This window comes from Chanodichthys erythropterus, chromosome 17 (genome assembly GCF_024489055.1).
Source record: "Chanodichthys erythropterus isolate Z2021 chromosome 17, ASM2448905v1, whole genome shotgun sequence".
Classification (NCBI taxonomy): Eukaryota; Metazoa; Chordata; class Actinopteri; order Cypriniformes; family Xenocyprididae; genus Chanodichthys; species Chanodichthys erythropterus.
Genome location: NC_090237.1, coordinates 10,339,131 through 10,366,438, shown reverse-complemented (window position 1 = coordinate 10,366,438; position 27,308 = coordinate 10,339,131). Strand labels below are relative to the sequence as shown.

At 36.9% G+C, this 27,308-nt stretch overlaps 1 protein-coding gene across 1 annotated transcript in view; it reads left to right on the top strand.

The window, feature by feature from the left end:
• Positions 1-19,926, top strand: part of zgc:172282 (leucine-rich repeat and fibronectin type III domain-containing protein 1-like protein) — a 40,577-nt gene extending 20,651 nt beyond the window's left edge. Inside the window, exons 2-3 of the mRNA XM_067365716.1 lie at positions 15,253-15,881; positions 19,859-19,926. Of these exons, the coding sequence (XP_067221817.1) occupies positions 15,253-15,881; positions 19,859-19,926 (697 nt within the window). The remainder of the gene's footprint in view (positions 1-15,252; positions 15,882-19,858) is intronic.
• The last annotated feature ends 7,382 nt before the right edge of the window (positions 19,927-27,308 follow it).

The window sequence follows — 27,308 nt, the reverse complement described above, 5'->3', positions numbered from 1 at the left end:
CCCCCAAGAAATTTTTTGTTCACTCGCAAAATTTTTGCGTTTTCCTGAGAAACTTTGCGTTCGCAAACAAATTGTATTGCATTCCTCCAAGAAACTTTGCGTTTGCTAACAAAATGTTTTGTCTGCCCCCGAGAAATTTTGCGTTCACTCGCAAAATGTTTTGCGTTCCCCCGAGAAACTTTGCATTCGCAAACAAAATGTTTTGCATTCCCCCGAGAAACTTTGCGTTCTCTAACAAAACGTTTTGCGTCCCCTCGAGAAACTTTGCGTTCACTCGCAAAATGTTTTGCGTTCCCCTGAGAAACTTTGCATTTGCTAACAAAATGCCCCACCCCCAAGAAACTTTGTGTTTGCTGTCAAAACGTTTTGTGTCCCCCCCGAGAAACTTTGCATTCGCTAACAAAATGCCCCTCCCCGAGAAACTTTGCGTTCACTCGCAAAATGTTTTGCGTTCCCCTGAGAAACTTTGCATTTGCTAACAAAATGCCCCACCCCCAAGAAACTTTGTGTTTGCTGTCAAAACGTTTTGTGTCCCCCCCGAGAAACTTTGCATTCGCTAACAAAATGCCCCTCCCAGAGAAACTTTGCGTTCACTCGCAAAATGTTTTGCGTTCCCCCGAGAAATTTTGCATTCACTCACAAGATGGGGGGTGAAAGCGTTTGCAAGAGAACGTAAAAGCATTGATAAATAATTTTTCTTCCATCTCATTTTCTTTCTTCACCATTTCCCTTTAGGGGCTCAGTATATATGTAGTATATATGGAGATCTTGCCCAACACCAGCATACAACCATGATTTGCTACTTACTGATTGCAGACAGATGGTTTTAGAGATGTTCTCATTCTACAGAGTATTTAAAAAAAAAAAAAAAAAAAAAAAAAAACTCTAAATGCCTGTTCCAGGAAGCATCTGACAGTTTATGTGATCAACTTGCATAAGCAGATAGAAAAATTAAACAGACAATTAAGCACACTCAAACTCAAATGTGGCATCTTAGTTTTGAGACCCACCAGATTAATATAGCAGAATTTAGCATGTCTCATTTTCTTGGCCCACTCCTTGATGACATCTTGGGTCTGTCGACTCCCATTTCGCCATGCTTTATTAGGCCCAGCTCACTTTACACCACATTAGCTCAGAGACAACCCTAACTCACACCAGCGTGGGCTGACCAAAGGACCGTCGGCCATGTGAGGACAGAATTGGCATTTCTCAGAGGAAAGCACTGACATGTCACCACCTCTTTATTGGCTGGCACGAATAAATGTAATTTCAACCGCATTCTCTTGTCAATATAGAGACATTCTCTCGGACTGAATGTAATCATACTCCAATCAGACATCTGCTTGAGCACGGGCTGCCGTTATACCTTCATTTGCTGTGATTATTCGACTCCAGGGTGACTGTCAGACTGATGTCACACAAGCCACTGTTTACCTGCTGGAAACAAGCAGTATTCGTCTTTCCTAATTAGTTGATCTTATTCAGATGACTGAAAAGGAAGAACAATTTTAACACTTCTATTCACTATGGTGAGCTAGTATGACACTTTGCCAAAAATAGAGCCATATGTATTGCATTGAATGCAAATAAAGTCTTGTATTAACTATGACTGAGCTTTCGATGCTACTGGCAAATAAAAAAAATAAAGCATTTAGGGAAAGAAATGGGACTAATTCATGTTTTTAAATCTTCAGTAAGTTACTGTTCTGAGTTAATATGGTATCGCCTCTTATAATGGCCATAACAACACTTTAAAATTGCTTTAATTCAAGTCTTTCTGTAGCTTTATGTTTTCATACAGTACCTGAAATACTATATTATATTGTTTGGGTAAAATATTAAGTTTAATATTGTAAAGACTATTAAAATAACTATTAAATAACTTAATTATTTAATTATTTATTATTGTACTAAAGCCATATTGTGAATAAACTGTAAACTGAAATACGGTATTATCTAGAAAATAGATAGGGGGGGTTGAATGAAATCCATGTATAAATGTATGTTATCTAAGCAATAAATGAAACCTGTAAACCCTCTAATTCAAGAACATCCAACATTATAATCCATATTTACAAACCCGATTCCAAAAAAGTTGTGACACTGTACAAATTGTGAATAATTTCCGTTGCCGGCTAAAACTCTATAGGTCAAAAACGAAGCCATATCTGAACATGATCCAGAAGCACAGGCATTTTCTCTGGGCCAAGGCTCATTTAAAATAGACTGTGGCAAAGTGGAAAACTGTTCTGTGGTCAGACAAATCAAAATTTGAAGTTCTTTTTGGAAAACTGGGATGCCATGTCATCCGGACTAGAGGACAAGGACAACCCAAGTTGTTATCAGCGCTCAGTTCAGAAGCCTGCATCTCTGATGGTATGGGGTTGCATGAGTGCGTGTGGCATGGGCAGCTTACACATCTGGAAAGGCACCATCAATGCTGAAAGGTATATCCAAGTTCTAGAGCAACATATGCTACCATCCAGATGTTGTCTCTTTCAGGGAAGACCTTGCATTTTCCAACATGACAATGCCAGACCACATACTGCATCAATTACAACATCATGGCTGCGTAGAAGAAGGATCCGGGTACTGAAATGGCCAGCCTGAAGTCCAGATCTTTCACCCATAGGAAACATTTGGTGCATCATAAAGAGGAAGATGTGACAAAGAAGACCGAAGACAGCTGAGCAACTAGAAGCCTGTATTAGACAAGAATGGGACAACATTCCTATTCCTAAACTTGAGCAACTTGTCTCCTCAGTCCCCAGACATTTGCAGACTGTTATAAAAAAGAAGAGGGGATGCCACACAGTGGTAAACATGGCCTTGTCCCAACTTTTTTGAGATGTGTTGATGCCATGAAATTAAAAATCAACTTATTTTTCCCTTAAAATTATACATTTTCTCAGTTTAAACATTTTATATGTCATCTTTGTATTTTGAATAAAATATTGAAATTTGAAACTTCCACATCATTGCATTCTGTTTTTATTCACAATTTGTACAGTGTCCCAACTTTTTTGGAATCGGGTTTGTAATTGGAAGGTTGAGTTCAATACAACAAATTGCAGTCTCAAAAATATGCATGGATCTGCACACACATGCTCCAGATATTTCACAGTTCACCGTACGGTCATTCAGCTTTCTGTCAAAAACAACACAAGCCATTTATACGCAGTAACGGGAGAGTGAAGTAGCAGTGTCCTTTTACAAGCAAACAAGTGTCCGAGCAAAGTGGAAATGTATTGCATCAATTATTAACAAGGCTTTACATTTCCACCAACAATCACTTTTTCTCAGAGTAAATGTTTGCAGGTCTTTGATTTGTACGCTTGTGAAAAAGAAGTACACTTTAGCACACTTTGTTACACTTTAGCATTTTAAGGAAATAATATACTCATAATAATACAGTATTCCTCATGAAACTCTAGACTGCACAGGCACTCCTTAAGTGAAAGTGACATATATTTGTGCTTTGCATTTCACCCAAGTGCACACACACAGCAGTGAGTTTTAAACACACACCCGGAGAGCAATTGGGGGTAAGGTGCTTAAGGGCACCTCAGTTGTGGGTAATGAGAGTGGAAGAAAGCGTTGTTTATTCACTCACTCACCTACATATCCTGCCGGTACTGAGACTTGAACCCACTACCTTCGGGTTACAAGTCTGACTCTCAAATTGTAGGGCACAGCTGATTGGTTCCTGCTATATCAGTAGCCAATGGGCGATACCACCGCGTTTTTTTCTTACCAGTGTGAAAGAGACTCAAAATACTCCCTTAATGTTGCACATACAATTAAGAGTTATACACAATTTTAATCTGTGGAATGTCTTCTTTTATTTGTGTACACTCAGAGTAAAAACACAATGTTGTGCTTTTTGTAAAATAAAGAAAACTAACATGATGCATGATTACTCCTCACCCTCTGAACGAAGTCCAATCTGATAATTCTCAGAAAATGAACTGTAACTTAGTGAATACTAATCACAGAAAAATTAAACTTATGTCTAAAAAAACGTTAAGATGTCAGGTTTTAAATCATGTAAGTCAAACACAAACCCTATGTGTTTATGTAATCTGTATGAAAAGAGAGCCATGTCAGAAGTCCGTGATTCAGCTCATTATCCGCTAATGCGGCCACGCCCACAGAGCCAGCGCTATTCAGACGCAAATTCAGAGGCAATACATGCATTCATCGTCTCAATCATGTATCTATTGTCTTGAAAAGTGTTTATCTGGATGTAAAAGTCATAGTTAGGGAGCTCTAGAAGACTTTTTTTTTTTTTTTTTTTGGGAGCTCTAGAAGACATGCAATTAGTTCCTGTTTTCTTTTCTTCTATAGATGAATTTTAGATGAGTTTTTGTTTCTTTAGCGCACAAGATGAATTGATTGGACTGAAAATGCACAGAGCTCCCTCCGACTTCAAGGATGAATTAAAAACACCAGCGCTCATAGTAATGCAGTGAATATTAAATAAATATAACTCCTCTGTATAGAAAATTGACATAAGCATATGAGAATCCAATATTTCTCCAAATGTGCATGCTTTTAAACTAAAAGCCTATATTCAGACTCTTGGTATCACAGAAATACATTATATTTTAAAGTATAATATAAAATCATTACTTTATATTGTAATAATATTTTTCTGTATGTTTCATATATCATGATGAGCTTGAGACATCACAGAAGGTTTTTTTCCATAGCCTACCTGACTGAAATGCCTCATTAATATGCAAGTCATTTCAGCTCATTACTATCCAATTCTTTTGTCTTCTCAGGTGAGAATGGCCCATTTTCAGTGGTGATTCACGCCTCCTTGCATACTGTGTTTCTTGGCAAAAAGTTTCTTACAAAAACTAAATCAATATATTGTTTTATATTAAGGAGTAGGCAGCATAATTTTTACATAATTTTGAAGCAAAAACTCTAGTTTACAACCTCCAATACCCTAAAGTATTGTAAACACAGATTTACTATACTTTTTTGGCCTTATTTCAGTGACTTAAGTTTTTAGTTTTTTCAATAACCATGCATAAATGTTATTCCTTCAAAAACACAAACATGTACATACATGTTCCTCACATATTATTGTAGCCTAGTTTGTGCTGAATACAGTGTAATGACCTTTTTTCCATTAATATGTTTATGAACAAATGAAAAAAGCACAAATGTCAGGGCATGTCAAAACTTCTCCAGGCCCCAAATCAGCCTCAGACTCCAGAGGGTTAAAAAAGATTATTGAAACATAATGACTAAAAGTAAAAATTTAATATCTTGATATTTAAGGTAAAATTTGATATTACGAAGTATGTTACAAAACAGCGTCATGAAAGTGTACTCTCTTTAAGTATACTTTTTTGATTAATATTATATTATCAACAAGTACAGTTTTTCTTAAAATAAACTTTTAAGATTTGAAGTACACTAAAAGTGCACATTCAGTACAGTTGAGAGCACTTTTTTTCACAAGGGTAGGTAAGAGGGGCTGCGCTTTTCTGGTTAGCATTAAGCCATTTCTCTGGCTGTTCTGTTTACAAGGATCAATATTCAAGGGACCTCCAACCTCAAGCGAAGACCTCTATTACTGAAATCATGTTTGCTAGGTTCAGACCAGCTTATGAATAAGTGATAAGTGAATATTTTAGGCATCCTTTCAGCAGTCGGTTATGCTCGGTGTCCCAGTGCAGAAGAAGAGGGACTCTGAGGGCTTGGAGAAGGGGTTATATTTGCCGCCCACCGGCTAGCCTCTGCAAAAGTCTTTAGAAACTCAACACACATCAATAATGCAAGTCCTGGCACAATGCATAAGGTAGACGCAGACAAGCAGAGGCTCACACATTTGGGATGATGAAGGGCGCTGGCTCTAACGTTACCATGCATTTGTAACGAGGAAACTGTTATGCAACTGCATACAATTAATATCATGCAATTCAAATGAGGAAGGAGCCAATGATATTAAAGTATCATGGAACGGGGTGAAGTCTGGAGAATTCATTAGCTAGTGGCTCTATGAATGTCTTCATTTTCTGAAAAATGTATTTGTACATCGCTTGACTCTCAGGAATTTTCTGGGAATGTGACACTTGCAAATGCATTGTGACTTTCCCTTTCACATGCAAACTGGAAACAGACCTGCTCTATATACAGTAGGAGGAGCTGGGAAAGGAGATAGAGAACATCTTGAGTTGCCTGAGGCTCATGCTCTCCTTGGCTCTCTTCTGGGAATGAGGAACGGGCCAAACCCCCATCCTTCCATCCCCCCACTCTCCACAGGCCTGCCAGCAGTGTGACAACCCAACATCAACCACTTATGAAGAGTCTCTGATGAAGTACAGCTCCATGTGGCATGAAGTTTCATAGTCTGCTTTGACTTTTGTTGTCCTCCAACTTGTACTACAACTTTTACTGCTGTTCAAAAGTTTCGGGGTCAGCAAGATTTTGTTCTGTTTTAAAAGAAAATAAAATACAATAAATCAAAAGTGACAGAAAATACATTTAAGGTGTTACAGAAGATTTCTATTTCAAATAAATGCTTGTTTGTACTCTTATTCATCAAAATAAGTTTGCACATTGATGATTATCATAAAAAAAATTTCTTGAGTAACAAATCAGCATATTAAAATGATTTCTGAAGGATCATGTGACATTGAAGACTGGAGTAATGATGCTGAAAATCTAAAAATAAATGATATTTTAAAATAGAAATGAGTTGTTTTAAATTGCAATAATATTTTACTGTATTTTGATCAAATAAATGCAGAATTGATGAGAATAATTTTTCAAAAACTCATTTAAAAATCTTAAATTGTAGTGTATTTATTTTGTCCTTTAGATGTTAAACTCAACATAAAAGTGTATTCATTTTTTTCTTAATACATATTTCTAGTCTTATTGTGTACGGATGATCAGAGTACTTAATTTTAAAGGTATGACTTCATATTATTTCATTAGAATGCAATAACTAGGCATGTCATTTTCATTACTTAATACATTGTAATTAATTTTGTCAAATGAATCACAAATAATTGCATATGTCAACATTTTCTTGAGAAAGTCCCTCAAATAAAGATAATTAAAAATAACATTGCATTATTGTGACAGACAAGTAAAGCATTGAATTAAACATTAAACCAAAAGGGGCTGTGGATGTCAATGTATTGTTTGTTTTATTTCCATTTTCATTTTAATGTTAACCAATAGCCGCTTTTTTTAGGCTGCTGTTATATGTTATGTGGACATTCTAAAATTGTGTGAATAGTCTACAATAGTAATTTAATGCTGGTTAACCTTCATGTAGTAAAGGTTACAGCAATAATAGCCATAATAATAGATTTTAAAAAGAAGTGTCACCATTGGAATATGTCAAGATTCTCTCGAGGGTGAACTTGACCTTCAGCCTTCATCTTTTGGTCAAAAGCCTCCTCCAATGTGGGTGTCGAAGATGTTTCTCGTGTGTAACACTCACGTTGCACAATCCAATCAATTTTAAGATTTATCTCATATTATGGAAGTAAAATGGGTTGTGAATGCTGTTTTATGTTGACTTTAAATTAAATATTTTGACATCCAACTGAGTTCAAGGCCTTTATGAGTTCTATCCTGGGCAGTAGATTGTACTGTATGTCTGTCTTGATGTCTTTGTGTGCTTCCACAGTCCGAATCAGATATCAGCTGGCACACAGATACGATTCAGTGCCGCCTGTGACATTTTAAGTCAGACGTTAAAGACAAGCAGACACTTTAATCAATCCACTAATCACATAGAAAGATATTTCAGTTAATTCACCAGTCTACAGTCTTTATCTTGTTAACATACTGATAAACAATGCATGTCGTATTCCACCAAAAGATTATGCAAAAAACGTATTTTGGCTTATGCTGTATAAAACGATAGTGTAAAATCAGTTATTTTTAATGAATTGAAAATAAGCCATCCTAGGTGTATATGACTATCTTCTTTTAGATGAACACATTCAGAGATATATCTTGAAATGCATCGCTTCGCTTCAGAAGGCCTTTATTAACCCCCTGGAGTCGTATGGATTACTCTTTTTTTTAGAGATGGATGCAGTATTTTTGTCTTCAAAACGCGGCCCCCCATTGACAAACATTATAAACCTTGGAGGACTAAGGACATTTTTAAATATATCTCCAATTGTGTTTATCTGAATGAAGATAGTCATATACTAGGATGGATTGAAGGTGAGTAAATCATGGGATAATTTTCATTTTTGGGTGAACTTTAAGACTTGTTCATTTGTTATTTTTAAATTAAATATTTGGATAGCTTTTAGCAGTTAGTAGCATGTGGTGAGCAAACTGTTTTTTTTTTGTTTTTGTTTTTTCAAAAGATTAGCTTGACTGTTTAATTACTCTTATGACTAGCTTGTAGCTTATTAAATTACAGCTTCTTCAGTGGTTTAGTTTGCTTTGATAGCTGATTGTACGTATCATTTTGAGAGCTTGATTATTATTGATGCGATAAGAATGAGGCATTTCGTAACGAATTGCTTTTCAGCAGGTAGTTAACAGGCGTGCTTTTAGCTCTGGCCTGATATGAGATAAATTGGTGTAATAAATTGGTCCCTGAAACTGAGCAGCACTGAGATCATAACCTCCGAGAGCCAATCTTGCTGTGGCAGGATTCTGCTCGCGCGTACAGAAAGATTGAACTCAGTGATGCTCCCCTAGCACACCCTTGTTAACAAACTGGTCAGGTACGCAGGAGACTACAGCACTGATAATTTTACAAATAAATAAGCTTAGTGGATGCTAACGTATGGAAAAACTGCATCCCCGTTGGAAAAATCTGCAATGTGTGCAATGTTTTTGGGTCACTACTTCTGCTATGGAGCGGGTGTGATTGTTGTGTTACACAGTTCAAGAGCACAGATGGGTTTTTATACTAGAAAATATAGGGAGGCATGAGATCTTGGTATATGCGCATGTGGCATTTCTTTATTTAGTTAATTTAGTCTCAAGAGGATGAAAAAGCAGTCCTTTTTTGGATAACCTGCACACAGTTAAGATTACTTACAAATTAGTCTGTTACTGATTCCAAATTACACTGTTAGTAATGTAATCCATCACAATACACATTTTAGGTAATATAATCTGACTACTACTTTTTGATTACTTTTAGATTACTTTTGACTTAACTCGTTTATCACATTGATTTGAGTAGAATAATATTGTACCATATAAAAATACAAAGAGAAAGAATGTATATATTTCATTCTTTGATACCAACAACACAAATATTACAAACATTCTGTTTAATGACTCACTTGGTCTTAGGATATATTTTCTACTTCCATGTATCTTTTAAATATGCAGCAAACTCATACTGAAATTTCTGGAAACCCTTGAAACAGTTGCCTGGCAAGGCCAGACTGAAATATCTTCTACAAGATATATCAGTCTGGTCAGTCCGCCCTCCGTCGCGATTCGAGTAAACTCCAAAACGTACCGTGCAATCAGATTCGTTTATTCTTCCCTTCAATGTCAACAAAGATTGCGCACTGGAGAACTGAGAGTTTGTTCTATTCAGCCGTGAATTCAATTTTAAATGACCAAAAAAACACATTCATTATTTATTTTTCGCTGTAGAATCTCTTGTCGCTTTGCTAACGTCAAATCCGCCCTTCTCTGATTGGTTTACTTCGCTTCCTGTTTGATCGGATTTGCTCCGCCCTAGAAATCGAATTGATTCAATGGCTGACCAGACTCATCCACTGGTACAGTGGTGAGGCTGGATTTTCCAGGCAATTGAAACAGACCTGAAATGTCATGTAAAATTAAAATATATGTTCCTGTTGGTTGAGCAGTAGAGAACATATACACTTTATAAAACCATAGCGTAAAATCACTAAAGTTCCTTCTGAAGAATCGAAAACATAGCGTGACTAATGTGTTTTTTGTTGTTGTTGTTGTTGTTGTTGTTTTTTTTGTCGAAATTATTCTAATTAGTTGGTTTTATTAAGTGATTCAGAAAAAAAGTGCAAGCAGAGCAAATTCAGAAACATACAGGAAGACCAATGTGGCGTGATTGCAAAACAAATGACTCTTATGGTCCAGTTCTCTGGTGAGTCAATTCTTTTCAGCAAATCAAAAAATGCAGCGAGATCAGAGTTGCCCAATTCCTGAACAAATGATTCATATGAGCCTGTCATTTTTAGTGATCAAAAACATACAGCACATCTAATGTAGTGTATCTGATTCACAAACAAATTACTCTTATGAGTTGATTCTTCTTAATGAATCAAAAACATACAGCGTGACCAGTGTGATGTAGTCTGATTCACAAACAAAGTACTCCGAGTCGATTCTTTTCAATGAATCAAAAACATACAGCGTGACCAGGGTGGCCCTGTCCCAAATGGCACACTTCATATGCACTTTCGGTCTTGTGGACTTGCAATGGCTGCCGCGCGTCTGTGTGTGTGTCCGTTAAGTCCACGAGACTGTAGGGTGTCCCATTTGCCAATTTTAGTTTTCAGAAGGGTGCTCGTAAGCATCCCCTTTCCACTCGATATGCACCCTCGATGCGCACTTTTGCCGAGCCCGCACTTTTGCTGAGCTCCGCAGCACACTCCTTCCCGACAGTCAAAGCGGCATTACGTCACAAAAGTGCGGACTCATGGGAAGAGTGTTTAGGGTGCCATTTGGGACAGGGCCTGAGATGTATTGTGATTCACAAACAAATTACTCTTATGACCCAGGGTGCTTCTCAATTCTTATTTGTGCATCCTCGTTTCCTTTCCTTGCTTCCTTTCCTCGCGTCTTAGCTCCACCCCTCCAGGATGCGAGTGAAGGACGCAAGAAAAAGACGAGAGGACGGAGGAATTGAATCAAGTGAAATGATAAATCCTCGCTCCCTTTAGCGTCACTTCAAAGCGTCATCAGCTGCGCTCGAGGGATCTACCCACATGTTGTTAAAGTTTAGTTATTTAAAAAAATATAATAAATATGAATAAAGCAAGATGCCTAGTTGAAATATATGAGATATAAAGTTTATTTAATCTGTAAAAGTAAAGCATACATTTAAATTATTGTGACAGATAAGAAGGGGGAGGAGAATTAATGCGTGCGTCAGGTTACTCGATGAGAAAGACTTCCGCAAAGGATGCACCTGTGTATCCTCGCTCATGACTCCTCAGGAAGCCTCCTCACTCCTCGTTCCTCGCCTCCTCACGGTGCAATTAGAGAATTGAGATGTCCTTCAAGATGGCTGAGCTCGATAGTTTTCCGGGTCATAGGATGGAGGACGGAGGAGCGAGGAAACGAGGAGGGATATTGAGAAGCACCCCCAGTTCTTTTTAGTGAGTCAAAAACATACAGCACGACCTGATTCCTGAATAAATGATTCACTCAAGCCAGTTCTTGTTAGTGAATCAATAATCTACAGCGAGACCTTTGTAGCCAAATTTCTGAAACACATGATTCTTATGAGCTGGGTCTTTAGAAGATTAGTTTTAAAAAAAAAAAAAAAGTCCCGAACCATTTACAGCTTTATAGCTGTAAAAAAAAAAAAAAAAAAAGCTAAATTCATATTGTAACTGAAAGGTTCTCAAATGAATCAGAATTGAATACAAACTGGGATTTTTTTTTTCTTTTCTCTTTTCAAAAACTGGGCCTAAAAATAATCACTAAGGCTGTCTGACACCATTTGGGTTTTACATGTTCGCTTCATTATTTTAATTTGCCTAATAAAAGCCCATACTGTGAAAGACTGCGTTTATAAATAGGTTTACAGCACATTTTGTTTGCTTTCTTTTTAGCCTGAACTGCTCTAAAAAACAGTGTGATTATATATAAGTTGTATTCTGTGCATCATTTGTCTGTAAGCCCATGACAAATGAGGCAATTCCTAACTAGCATCTATAGGCGTTTACTTCGCCCATAAAAAACGAACTGCTTTCCCCCCCACAGCATATTAGTGTGATTCCTCTTTGAGAGCATCATTTTCTCTTTTCAGTGAAGTTAATAAATGACTGATTAGTTTGTGGCAGGTGTGCACTAACAGTGTTAGCATGTTTAGCAGCCGTGTTATTTATATTGCATGCCGCAGTGTTTTATTACTGTTGTTTGGATGCAGGGATTGGAGGATGTGATTCCCTCAAGGACAGTACTTTAATAACTTGTTTTGAAATGCATGTGTCTGTTGAAGAATCAGCATTAGGAAGCGTGTGTTTTAAAACTCAAACTTACAGTCGCCGTTTAGCACTGAACTGCAGTTCAGCTCGATACTGTTTTTCTTCCTTTCCAGCCTTCATCCGACACCTGATGTTGAGAATACAACAGAATCGAGAATGACAACAATAAACTGCTCTGTGAAAATTGAGACCAGCTTTGATTTGTGTGGCACCAGAGAGAAAAGAATTCTCAGTTGTTCACTAAATTATGGGTCTTTTAATTCAAACATTTTTTATTGTGCCGCAGCTGCACAAAGTCCTCTTTTGTATTGTATTTCTGTTTCTTTATTAGCAGCTCTTTTCTTTTGAAAGCTATTTTTTGAGGGTCTTTGATGGCCTGGAATACCTCTGTAATAACTCAAGACTTCACTGGTGGTCTTAATATCATACAGAAAGGAAAGGCCCTCGACTGCATGCAAATGAAGCGAGCGTGTGTGAAGTGTGTTTGAGTAATGAATTAAGGTGCAGAGGGATCTGATGCATGTCATCTTCAATGGGAAAAACAAAGGCACAGTTTCTTGTTGAATGAACAGAAGGAAGGACGCAAATGAGAACACTTCAAAGACGGCTTTAAAATCAATAACCAGAAGTTGCACGCCTTTCCTTTGCCACGTCGTAACATGATGCATATTTCTCAATTTATAGATTTTAAAATGATAGTTCACCCAAACAAGGAGAATTTTGTCATTATTCACCTTCATGTTCTTCCAAACCAATACACTTATTTCCCCTTAATGGATACAGAATACATTGACCAGGGGCTTGTTTCTCACAGAACACGTTTTTGGTTTCGAAAAAAGTGAGACGTGGCCAATGGAATTGGGAATGTGGACAACACGCAAGGTCTTGCATTTTTTTTTTTTTTTTTTAAAGTTGAACTTATTTGAAAAATCATTCGAGAGATTTCTCCTTATATAGAACCTTGTTGGCATAAAGGGTTCTTTAAATTTGAGTCAAGAACCCTAGTGTTCTGTATTGAACCCCACTGAACTTCTTCTTTTATTTTTTTTTTTCATATAAAGCTATAGTTTTTGGCTTGTTTGGAGCTTTTATGGCAGGAGCTGTGTAGCATTTTCTATTTTTGTGTTCCAGAGAAGAAGAAGAAAAAAAGCATAAAGGTTTGAAAAAAAAAAAAAAAAACTAGAGGCTCTTTTTTCTGGGTGACCTATATGTAACACCACCATATTCTTATTCACCATCATATTACTTATTGTAAAAGGTATGGGAGCAAAAAAAAAAAAAAAAAATCTTCCAACTTGACTTTCCAGTGACCTCTGTGGAATTAAACGCTGTATTTTTTTTTCTACTCTCTGGTTCAACAGTTCAAATTCTGAACGCTTGCTCAATCGATCTGCTATGCTACTGCCAATACATACACAAGTAAGACCAAAGTCCCTTTAAGACAAGTCATTTCACTCGGCGGCCATCTTTGAAACGCCTCTCGGGCATTCAAGTGCAGCTCTTATCTCTTTGAATGGGGAAACATCAAATTATCCAAAGCTGTTAGACAAGCTTTCGATTAAATTTCATATTTGAAATCAGCAATGAAATCTGACAACAACCGTCTTATAAATTTTGTTTCTAAACCCTCAAATCATGACAAAAAACAGTATTTTTCAGGCTAGATCAAGCTAATGCGCATGCGCAGTCCTAAATGCACATCTCATTTAGAAGGTGGGACTTATTCCGCCAATAACCCATAGCAGATCTACACAGGTGGAGCTGGGGAAAGAGGAGGGTTTCTGAAAGTGTGCTGCAAATGCTGACCAAGTACTGGAAGGTTGAGCAGCAAGCTCATTGGCTGCTGATACAGCAGGAACCAATCTGCTGTGCCCTATAGAGAATTATGTGATTGCAAGCATACTGAGTAAAAGACCTATCAGCCTGCACCATCTAGAGTTTTATGACAGAACTTTTTTCAGACCGAGATTGTATGAGAAGCTTTCATAAAAGCAAGTGATTTCTTTTAACAAGTGGTCCCGTGTAAGTAATCTTTCATAAGATTATACATTTAATATCCCTCAATATCGTTTTCATTGCACATGACAACTACTTGTAATGTATAGTCTGTATGAAACTCATGATACATGGGATTATTATGAACAGTATTAGTGTTTGGAAAAATGTACAGATTAACAAGAGCCAGGATTACTCTGAACTTAATCATATGACGGTTAAGCTCTGTAGTATGATAGTTCTTGAAAATCTCTCTGATCATTGTAGTTGAGAGATTCACAAAAGTGTTTGCTTTGACAAATGGTCAGTTTTCAATTACCCTTAATGAACTCTGACTTTTCAAATGGTCATTTGAAGCAATAGAATATTTAATGTAGGTTTAATTGCATCAAGATCTTTTATTACTTGTCTAAAGGAAAATCACTTTTTCCTCGATGTCAACCCCCAGGATAGTTTCGCATATCAAATGTAATATTAATGATCTTAAAAGTAATAATCGTGTGTGTACTAAGACACACACTGTCTGTAGTAGATGAATACATGCCTCAAAATAGTGTATCTCAGTAATTGCACAATTCTATGCTGCAATAAATAAAATACGATACAAGATATATTAATGTATGTATATTATCCTTTATATAATAAATGCTTTTCCTGGGGAGAGTCTCTAACATATTTATACTGTATATTGTTTATACATTATAGACTTCCATTTCACTTAGAATATCTTACCCATGTTGTAAATTTCAATGGAAACCAATGTATTTGTCTTGGGTATTGATTTTGACTTTATGTTGATGGAGCCTTTTAATAAAGAGTACATTTTTGCCTGCACTTTATTTTATGATAGCAATAGTTCTGAAATGACTAGATGATGCATTGTAGTATGTTATATATTAAATTCATCATTGAGAATTAACATAATGTCCATAATATTCAGAATTATGATATAATTACATAAGGTTCTCTACAGTGATCATGTGGCCGTAGATAATACATGCACATGCTGGCTGAGCATAATCTTAATTATATTCATGTATTATCTGAGGAATACATGATAACGTTCAACTCTGCCCTGCCTGTCTTGCAGAATGATTCCCTCCGCGAGTTATGACTTCCTGGTGCGAGACCTCGTATCCGGACGGGAGTATGACCTGTGCGTTCTGGCCGTCTACGATGATGGTGTGACCTCGCTGACCGCCACGCGGCAGGTGGGCTGCGTCTCATTCGTCACGGAGACGGAGTACAGCCAGTGCCAGTCGCTCCGCAGCCATTTCCTGGGCGGCACCATGATCATCATCATCGGAGGAATCATTGTGGCCTCTGTCCTCGTTTTCATCATCATCCTCATGATCCGATATAAAGTCTACAGCCATAACGGGGCAGATTCTGGAAAGGGAACTGCCATGACGAACGTACGCTCACAGACGAATGGGGGGCAAGCATCGGGGCAGGTCCCGCGCTCCAGCTCCAAAATCATGGAGGGCCAGGAGGCCTCGGGAGATGGTTTAGAGGGGGCCGCCGGGGCCACTGGTAGTTTTAAAGACTCCTCTGCCATGGTGCTGGTCACAGACTCTGAGACAGCTGTGCAGATTTCAGAGATGAGCTGTGAGGACATAGTCTCCCCAACACAAAGGCACCATCCTAGAACTTGTATAGAGCTCAAGAGACGTCCTTCACTTTCCTCAAAAGAGGGTACAAGCACAGACACACAAGGAGGTAAGTCAAAGAAAATGTGGTAACACTTTACAAAAAAGTTTCATTTGTGAAAGTGGTCATGAAATGAGAAATCAAATTGGCCTTGGTAATCTTAAATATGAGAGGTCATTGTAGCATTAAAACATCCTGCAAGTTTCATAGCATCCTGCAAGTTTCAAAACATCCTCCACATTATAAATAAAGCATTTATTTAATCAAGGTTCAAAAACAGCTTGTTTTCATAATGTGGGTTCTGTGATGTCACATAGACAAATACATTTGCATATGATTGCCTCCAGAGCAAGACATTGAGGAATAGTTGTACATCAAAGCACCATAGGCCCCGTCCACTGGAATTCAGTTGCTTAACTTCAAATTTTTGTAACCATGCATACTTGTGCAGGTCACACATGCGCATTTACATTTTTTTTGCAGTAATTAGTTTATCCACAAGGTGGCAACCTTGCCCTGGGGACGTCAATTCAGAAGGTAGTCAAAGAAAAACTGCATAAACGGAACAGAACAGTACGCATGCAAGCTACAGCGACAATGGAGGCTTACATAGACAAGAGATTGTTTGAAGAGGTTAGAAAGTACCTTCATTTGTACAACTATAGCATGAAAGAATACAAAGATGTTTACATGGGTTGTAACTTGTGGAGAGAGATTGCTCAAAACAGCGCATGCGTCAAACACCAATGTACGTGTATGAGTCAAATGAAGTATACTTTGCGTTCTGTGTCCAAGACTGTGCGTTCAACTGTGCGTGTACACTTGCGTACGAGTAAAAAAACAAAGTATACCCAGGGCTTAACATGCAGCAAGACTCCGCAAAGAATAAGTGAACACACAGGGCTAACATAGGAGAGCATAAATGAAATAATAATACACAGGTGGAAGCATTCGGCACACAATTGGCTTGTTCAAGATGCATCGGTGCTGCGCAGACTGATCGGCGAATGACATCAAAGTACCGCGAGAACGACTGGAGACCAGACGACTCCTTATGCTTTTAAATCACTCTTGCGGTACTTTGATGCCATAAGTCCGGCCGTCGGGCAGTTTCTGTTCATCGGCCGACTAAGTTTTATCAGTGTGTTCCATACCTTCGGCTGAAGTTGGTCCTCGTCAGCTTTTTTTCAGCCCATATGACATGTTGGGCTATCTGATCATTCTGATTGGCTGTTCAGCTACCGCCACCTGCTAGTACGGAAAGGTTTGGTGTGTCAGGGCAACTTTAGACCCAGACGCTGCCGACGTGAGCCAACCCTGCAGTCTGTTTTCATCACCACTAGTTCGTAGGCGATGGCTTGGTGTGTTCCGGGCTATACACTGATCGGTCTGTGCAGCGCCAATGCATCTCAAACAAACCTAATGAGTCCAGGCAATGAGTCATGGGAAATGCAGTTCATAATGCGATAAAGAAGACAGGAAGAGTGCCCTCTGGTGGTTATCATAGGCATTCTGTCTGGTAGACGAGACACTATTACATTATCCAAATCAAAAGTTGTATTTGTTTATATTATTTAATGAACCCAAGCTAACATGAACTAACAAAGAACAGTTGCATTTGTATTACAATGATCATTACTACGATCAATGACCATTGTAAAGTGTTCAGCAATGAAGTATCTAAGAATTCTCACTTGCAGACTGTGTGTGTTTACAATGACAATACAGTGACAATACATCTGTGTTGTGTTTTAAACTCTGCTGACCATTTTGGATGCAGACAAAACATATCTTTTGACAGGAACTGGTATAGAGACTAGATCTAATATTCCTAGCACGAAGATCTGGTGTAACAGCAAGTACACCAAAACCAAAGGCAAACCACTTGATTTAAAATGCCTAAGGTTGCTTTCAGGCAATTGCACATTCATACAACCCTTTGACGGTGGGCTTTTAACAATGCCTGGGCCCTTTACAGCTGCAACGCATATATATATATAGAGAGACTCCCGTAATTGCCAGGAATAGAGCGATTCACCTGATTCAATGGGCCACGTCCAGGTATTCCTTGAAGAGCTTTTCCTTTGTAGAATTTGGATTTATGGGTCCAATCAGGTAATTGCAGTTTCTAGATAAATGCTCATGGAATTCAAGAGGACCTCATCCTTAAATCATTAAATCGATAAAGTCCATTCAGTCAAGAGCTGGTGATGCAGAAGGGTGAACTTCCATGATTCTACTGATCCCGTCAATCACTGCAGGCACCTAATGGCCACGAATTAAAAGTAATCATCAGTCAACTATAGTAGCACAGGATGTAAATTAAAATGTATTATGTCTGAAGGAGCATGATGACTCAGACAGACTCTTTTTATGAAGAGAATCTGAAAAAGGCTCTTTGCTTTTTTAGTAAAACGGTCAGAGAAATGAGAGGTTTAACCTTCATTAAATGTTCACTGGCAATCTTGGTAGATAATAGAATACTAAATACTAGTGTATGACATGTGCTAGTTTATTTTATATTAATTTTAATGTGGTTTGCGATTAGTTTCAACCCTTTTACCACATCTAAATCCATGTAAGAAAAACATGTGTAAATAATATGTGACATAATTTACCTTACAATAGCTTGGGTTGAATGTTTGAGCCTGGCAAATGCAGTCAAATCTACAAGTTGTATAAAAATTAAGAAAATTGAATGAAATGTTATTATTATTATTATTATTATTATTATTATTATTATTATTATTATTATTATTACTGACTGTCTTTTTATGCTAGGGAAAATCTTGTAGTATCAGCTACACATTATGCTTTTGGTAAGCAAAATTATTTTCTTACTAGAGTGAATTGTAGTATGAACTGATTATGTCAATTAACAATGTTGTGATTTTGATGACTTAATACTAAAGTACAAACAGGACTTTGATACTCATTTTACTTTAACTTATAATACTATCTAACATATCTAAAGGTTCTCACAGAAAAGAATAAAGAAATGATAATAATAACAACATTGGATTTAAAAGTGCCAACAATTACCTCACAAGATTGGCATTTCTGTATAGCTACTGATCCAAAAATGGCATCACACCAACACACGGTCGATAAACAACATGGAGTGATAAAAAAATGGTTTTGTGCATTACATAATACATCAGAGGATTCTGTGTATGGAATAGTATGTTGTATTTTCCATTCTACATGTGCAACAAATAGTTGAACAATTGCTGATTAGTTGAACAGCGTAGTGTCAGATCTTGACATCAGAAAGATGTTTGCTTGTTGTAAATCAAAAGGCTTCGTACCAGCAGAGAATTTGTTTTGGCACTGCATAAGTGTCAGGATTACACGGCTCTCTGGCATACTTGACCTTGATTGGTCAATTGCAGCATTCTATAGTGAGCGTATGTTGTATATTGACAATTATGCAGTATATTTGACCCATGTCCCTGTTTTGTGCTTTGCTAGTCTCATGTCTCTCGCATCACTCATATATTAATGTTTCCCTTTGTGAAAAATAAGTACACTATAGCATACTTTTAAGAAGAGTACTTATTACAGAAATAATGTACTTTTAAACGCCTACTGAAGTGCCTTGGAACGTGCAGCTTTCTCACTGTGTTGATGTAATTTCCAATGAAACAGGAAGACAGAGGGGGATATATCTAGAAGCCCCTCCCCTTAAAAAAAAAAAAAAACAATAGAGAGCCACTGAGCTCGTAAAACACAATTTTCCTCATATTCTCTAACCGTTTCTCCTCCATATTGCTTTAAAATATAGCATTGTTTGTAGAATTCAAATGTGTCCGAATGTCCTGATCAATTGTTTATTTCGTATTTATAATCAGCTGATTGCACCTTATTTATCTATTCTGTGACACATTATATTCTTGTCCCTTTTACCGCCAAAGACCGGCTGCTGTCCTTCACCTCCACCATCAGACTCCGCTTTAGTGGTGTTCCGAGAAAGACTGGAGAACGCTCTGTGCTGTCACTACCCCAGTCCTACCCATCCCTCACGGTTATTTTTCTGTCTTCCCTAGACACAGCAAACCCACAGGTCAGTGACGAGAAGAAGGTTCAACGAGATTGGAGTGACTTTAAAATTTGATGACTCCTTCCGCTGTCCCGCAAGAGACAGCAAGCATCCCTGAAGAGTAATGTCACCTTTCTTTTTTATTCTTTTATTTTAAGTCATCTGCTATGTGGAATTTTTTAAGTTCATTTATTTTTGTAAATGATCAAAACAACCACAAAACTTAAAAAAAAAAAAAAAAAAAACTGAGAGATGAATATATAAGACACAGATACTGTCCTGCGCATAACAAACACATTTTTTACATGGGTTCTGGCGTAGTTTCTGCAGTCCTGTCTGGTGCATATTACAGCTCTGTTTCATCTCAATTCTTTGTAGTGTGACAGATGCACTTGTTCTCTATTCAGGGTTGTATTTCCAAAAAAATCTGCACTACCAGCTGAGACATCTGCACTTCATTTGGGTTTGGAGAGTGTTTTGTTTATCGATGGCCTCTCTTTCTCTCTCTCTTTCTCTCTCTCTCTCTGTTTTCAACCCATCCCAGAGCTCGCCAGGTCATCCGATTATGGGGAGGAATATGGGATAATTTGTCTGAACCCCTGCTGGACTTTCTCCCCTGAGTCTTCACATCTCACACTGTATTCCAAGGACTATCCAACCGTTTCCTACCGGGACATATTTGAGGACTCAATCCACTACTGCAACGAATGGAAACGGAGCACAATAATTGTTCTCCATTGCTGGCTTTTGGAACATATTGCCTTTTACATCCTCGCGGCCGGGACTGTCTATGTGTTTGCTGCCGACTACAGTATGCATTGTTTACTGGATGGTTTGGGTTCAAGAATTACACCTCACTGGAAGGGGTGAGTATACACTTGCTCTTTTGGAAAGAGAACATTCACCTTGATGTGTCTCTACCTGCAATTGCAAACTGAAAAATTAAAGGGGCCTTTTTACGAAGTCTTGATTTTGTTTTTGGTGTGTACTAGAATAGATTTTCATGCTTGACTGTTCAAAAAACACATTATTTTTCACATATTTTACCTTATTGCAGCACCTCTTTTCCCAATCTGTCTGAAAAACACTGTTTAGTTCCTGTTTTGATGAAGCCCCTCCTTCTGAAATATGAAATGTGCTCTGATTAGTTAGCTGTATCTGCTCAGGTGTAAATATTAACAATTTTAACGTCAGTTAATACCAATTGGAGAGCGATTCATTTTGCAGTAGGCCTACCTTTGCAAGCATGGATTTTACATAATGTTTTAGAGTGCTACGTTCCTAAACAGTCTTAAAAAGCGAGAGCCCCGTAGCTAAACACATCATCAACACTGTAATATTAGCTAGCAGAGCCACAAATATTAAAACATACTTACAGGTTGTGATCCATAAGCAACTGATTGTTCCGACAAAGTGGGAAATGCTCCGTCTTTCAAGAAAGGACTCATACTCTCTTAGGTTCTGGAAGCTGTCCTCTGAAAAAAGTTACTGCACACAGATAAACTTTGGAGTTATAATTTTCAGGAACAGTGTTAAAAATAAATTTTGTATAAATTTAGTCTAGTTTAAAAATAAGTCTCTTCGACATGGCAACAAGATGCTACCTAAAGCAGGTCTTCCATATTCCGTGGGCGGGGATTATTTAAATGAGGGACATTGTGACTTCACAAGATCTGTAAGAAGTGCGTTGTAGTGCCAACGAGCCATTTGTTGTAGTTCTTGATAAGTGTTTTCTGTTAAAGACAATATCTCCCTTTGGAGTGGACTATGAGCTTTGTAACTTTGCAGATCTTTTTTATGCTTAGACAGAAACATTAACTAAAACTGAAAAAGTGAAAAAGCATAATAGGACATTTTTCTTAAAGTCGCAGTGTGTAAATTTTAGTAGTATCTAGCGGTGAGGTTGTGAACTGTAACCAACGGCATTCACCCCTCCCTTTTTTAAAGCTACACTGGCCGTCTGGCCGACACAAGACAGATGTTGTCTTCTGAGACACCAGAGAGTAGCCAGTCAAGCAAAGATATTTCTTTTTACTTCTAACAAAGAACGGTCTCTGCTTCTAATAAACCAAACGACTACTACTACTACTACTACTACTGCTTCTTTGTGCATATCCAACGTAGTGACCTCTAAAAACACGAATTATTTAGAAGAACAACAACATAGTGATGAAACGCGCTCTGTAGAGCAGTTTGTCCGTTTAGGGCTACTGTAGAAACATGCTGGCGCAAAATGGTGACTTAAAATGTAAGGGGACCCGTGGTGTATGTAGATTGAAATGGCTCATTCTAAGGTAATAAAAACATAATGGTTCATTATGTAAGGTCTTTATACATCATTGAAAACATAGTTCTGTATATTATATTGCATTTCTGTCAATAGATCCTCCCAAATTTTACACATTGCATCTTTCAAGTTGGGTGGTAAAACATTTTACTTATAAAGTATTGTAAAATATTCATTCAAGGTGCAATAAATCAAAATGCAATCAGTTCGCACAACTGTTCTCACTGGTTTAATGAAACATAAAATGTTTTGTCAATGAAAATATGTAAAATGTTTTTCTCAATAATGCTTATGTACTTTACATAGGCCTCATCTTACATAAACGTAATGAAATTTAAAGTTATTTAAATTCTAGTTTTAAATAAACATTAATAAATCGTATTACCTTTTTAAGTAACCAGTAAAGTAACACAATATACGTTTTCAAATAAGTAACACAAGTTTTCCCATGTATTTACTGACACCTCTCCTGTACCCATGTTGAGAGAAATCATGAATAAGTGCAGTTGTTGTGTGCGCTGTGTGAATATGGTGGTTATTCTAGACTAATTCTAGACGTGAGCATACATATACTCATTTACTACTTCTCCTGGAACCTAATCTTCTTTAGCCCAGAATGCAGCACAGCTGAAAGGTTTGTTTGAGCTGCACCCTCTACTGTACAGGTGTGAATTTGCATTTCCTTTAGCCTGAGGCTTATTCATGTCACTTTTGGTGTAAAATGACATTTACATTTACCAAAAATATAACTTTTTGTCATAAAACAACAAACAAACAGCCCGGCCCCAATGTAACACATTCATTTCCATAAAAAGTAACTAAGTAATGCAATTAGTTACTTTTTTTTAGGGAGTAACACAATATTGCAATGCATTACTTTTAAAAGTAACTTTCCCTAATACGGTATATGCTCTATCTACAGTCGGTAGCGTATATAGACACACATTTGTTTTTAATATATGATAATATAGCAAACAATTCTATATTAGTACATTTTGCTCACTAAAAATGCTCACCTGAGATCAGAGTCAGTGATTAGGACGCTCTCAGCTCTGGTGTTGACATTGCAATGTCTGTCCTGAGGTTATCAGCTAATGTCTTGCACCTCAGATTCATGTATCAGATGCTCTACCATGTTCACTCATGTGGAAATATAATTAACTTGCTTGTGTTGCATAATCAGTACCTTTCATCTCTAAGTATCACCTCAGACTGCCAACAAATGCCAACATAAGGCCATAGTAAATGCCAAGTATCTAAGTTTCCCCATTTCCAAGGCAAGACGTCAAGCAGAGGTTAGAATGTGGCCGTGCACAATTTACATCACAAGGTGACCTAACAGCATAGTTGTTCCACAGTGGATACGAGGATTGTATTTTAGCTCAGAACATTTTGAGCACAACAGCCTCATGAATAGTTGATCGTACTGTTTTTTTGTTTTTTAACTGTTGCTAAAAATTCCTCCACCATTCATGCCGTGTGACGTCAGAACAGAGGTTTGACAGAGCATGTCAAAGGAAATAAGCAGGATGCTGCGCGCAAACCAAGCAGGGAATGTTACATACTCAGACAATGGACAATCCATAGTAATAGCACGTCTACTAAAAAAAAAAAAAAAATGGTATAGAAACAATGTTTGGTCACATTTTAGGTTAGGGTCCAATTCTGTTCATCTGTGGAACACAAATTAAGATATTTTTGATAAATTCCGATGGTTCAATGAGGCCTCTATTGCCAGCAAGACAATGAACACTTTCAGTGCCCAGAAAGCTACTAAAGACATATTTAAAACAGTTCTACAGTGGTTCAACCTTAATATTATAAAGTGATAATTAATACTTTTTGTGCACCAAAAAACAAAACAAAATAACGATTTTTTCAACAAAATATCTAGTGATGGTCGATTTTAAAAACACTGCTTCATGAAGCTTCTAAGCTTTACGAATCTTTTGTTTCAAATCAGTGGTTCAGAGCGCATATTAAACTGCCAAAGTCACGCCCCCCAGCGGTGAATCATTGAAATTTCGAAACACTTATGACGTAAAGAAGCCTCGTTTACTGAAATGACGTAACTTTACGCAGTTTGATACGTGCTCCAAAACACTGATTCGAAACAAAAGATTCGTGAAGCTTCAAAGCTTCATGAAGCAGTGTTTTGAAATTGCCCATCACTAATTATTGTTGAATAAAGTTATTTTGTTTTTTTTGGTGCAAAAAGTATTCTCGTCGCTTTATAATTTTAAAGGTTGAACCACTGAACTTAAATGAACTGTTTTAAATATGTCTTTAGTAGCTTTCTGGGCATCTGAAAGTGTTAATTATTTTGCTGGTAATGGAGGCCTTGGAATGGAATTAATGACAGAATTTCAATTTTTGGGTAAACTAAACCATTAACTACAACTTTATATATATATATATATATATATATATATATATATATATATATATATATATATATATATATATATATATATATATATATATACTTCTTTCAGTTTTTTTTTTTTTTTCCTAGTATTTGTTGTCAGAGAATAAAGACCACTCAGAAACTTTAGCAGTCAATTAAGTTGCAACTTGCTTGATGAAATATCGATTGAATTTGAGGACACATGTGGACTGGCTACGTGTGACCTCAGAAAGGTGTTTGATGCCGATGTCATACGCAATCAGTTGGTCTCAAAAGTCTGCCAGTTAAAGGAGCTGACAAAGAAAAATTGACAGGCCAACGATTGGTGCTTCACGTGGCTATTGATCCCAAAATCAAAGCTTCTGCTTTCCATGACTTTGAGAAACGAGAGCAGTTAAAAGTTCGAAGTGCAAAGTTAAGATAGATTGAGTTGTTTATTCCCTTGTTTCAGTGCTTAAAGCTGTGAATCAAACCTAGCTGTCAGGTGTTGACTGAGATTTACCTCTGTGATACCATCTTGTTTTTGTAAGCAGGCCATGGACTAACATATATATGTTATAGATCATCAGGGATAGACCGATATAACATATATAGACCGATTGTGATCTATTAACAACAATAGCTGAAAGAATGAGCAAGCATTTCTAACTGTGGTATATATGTTTACATATTTGTGGGAAGTAATTTTTTAAAGAAATGTATACTTTTATTCACCAACAATTCATGAAATTGATCACAAGTGACAGTAAAGACATTTACATTGGTAAAAACATTCAATTTCAAATAAATGCTGTTCTATTCAAAGAATCTTAAGGAAAATGTATTACGATTAACACAAAAACATTAAGTAGCACAACTGTTTTTAACATCGATAATAATAAGAAATGTTTCTTGAGCAGCATATCAGCATATTAGAATGGTTTTTGAAGAATCATGGAACACTGAAGAGTGGAGTAATGAAAAATATAAATTTTCTGTGACTAAGCTTTCCAACAGTGTTGTTTCAGACTTTCATCTCTCAGTGGTGAATCTAAGTTGTTGTATATTTTTTTAAAAATAGACCAACAGAACTGCAATTACACAGCATTGGCACCCCTTCACCACACTTAGCATTTCGTTTTGACTTGTCAAGCCTCATTTCTTCGCCAATTAAAAAATCATTACGTGACTAATCACTTCTTCATGCTGATGACACAGCGATAAGCTCACTGAACACATTTTTCTGCCACAGACACTTATGCAGGTTGTCCGTTTTGATTACTTATTTGCCATTTAATCACAGAAATGCCATTAAGACAGAAATTACACTAACAAGAGCAGTTTTAAATATTGATATGTAATGATTAATTAATTTGGGATCATAAATTAAATCTTACATCTGGTTTAGACCAGTTGGCTCATGGTGAAGACCTTGAAATGTCCTTTACCAATTTTGGATCGGATTGGAATTGGAAAATTACTGTAAGAAAACAATAGCATATTTTTTGTGCTGTTTTAATTAGCTGCTCTTGCGATTTGTTGTTGTTTTCTGTACACACCCGTTGAAGGAGTCCACGGCGATGTTATCTGGCCTCTGTCTGCTCACCCAGAGGGGAAGTTTGTTGATACCTTAATTCTTTGTTCCACCTTCCACCTCTTTGAGATAAGTACTCCCCAATTAGTAATTACCACAACATTGTTAATCACATAGTACAGCCGTGCTCCTCGAAATTAATGGTTCGATGCTGGTTTTGTTGCTAATGTTTTGTTTCTTGGAGACCCTTTAGTGTGCGTTTTCTGGCAAATTGAAATTAGGAATGAAACAATGACTCATAAATTTGCCCTTTCCTCTTTCCCAAATGCTCCCCTCACAGGGTCAGAGAAAATGCAAATTTACTCTCTGGTTAGATTAACCAGTCACCCACATTGACTTGTAAAATGCATCTTGTTTCATTTGGGGGTGGTCACACTGGATTTTAAGGTTGTAAAATTATTTTAGAATATTGCAACTGGATATTATGCCCACATTTTATGGCTTCTGATCTGAAGAAATACAATTTAAATAATTTAATTTAATTTAATTTAATTTAATTTAATTTAATTTAATTTAATTTAATTTAATTTAATTTAATTTAATTTAATTTAATTTAATTTAATTTAATTTAATTTAATTTAATAGCACCCTACCTAGGATAGATGGTTTTGAAAATGGATGGATTATTCAGAATGTTAATATATTTTAATACTTAACATGTTAATTCAAATTCCAGTAACATCACAGTTCTTTCCTTAAAAGGTTAGTTCACCCAAAAATGAAAATTCTGTCATTAATTACTCACCCTCATGTCATTCCACACCCATAAGACTTTCGTTCACCTTTGGAACACAAATAAAGATCTTTTTGATGAAATCTGAGAGATTTCTGTCCCTCCATTGACAGCTACGCAACTACCACTTTGACGCTTAAAAGGTTCAGAAAGAGATTGTAAAACTAATCCCTATGAATTGAACGGTTTAATCAAAATTTTCTGAAGAGACTCGATCGCTTTAGATGATGAACAGATTGAATTTGAATTCACATATAAAGATTGATCAGCGAACATTAATCAAAGCTCAACCGAACCTGCTTGATGTGTGAGAACAAACCTCTTGCGGAAGCTCAAACGAAGCTGCATTGAGCTTTGCCATGCTTGAGCTTTCGTTCACCCCAACTGATGTGTGAGTTGATGAAAAAGAAAAACTTTATTTTATGTTCCAATTCCCACTATTAACTATAGTTAGTTA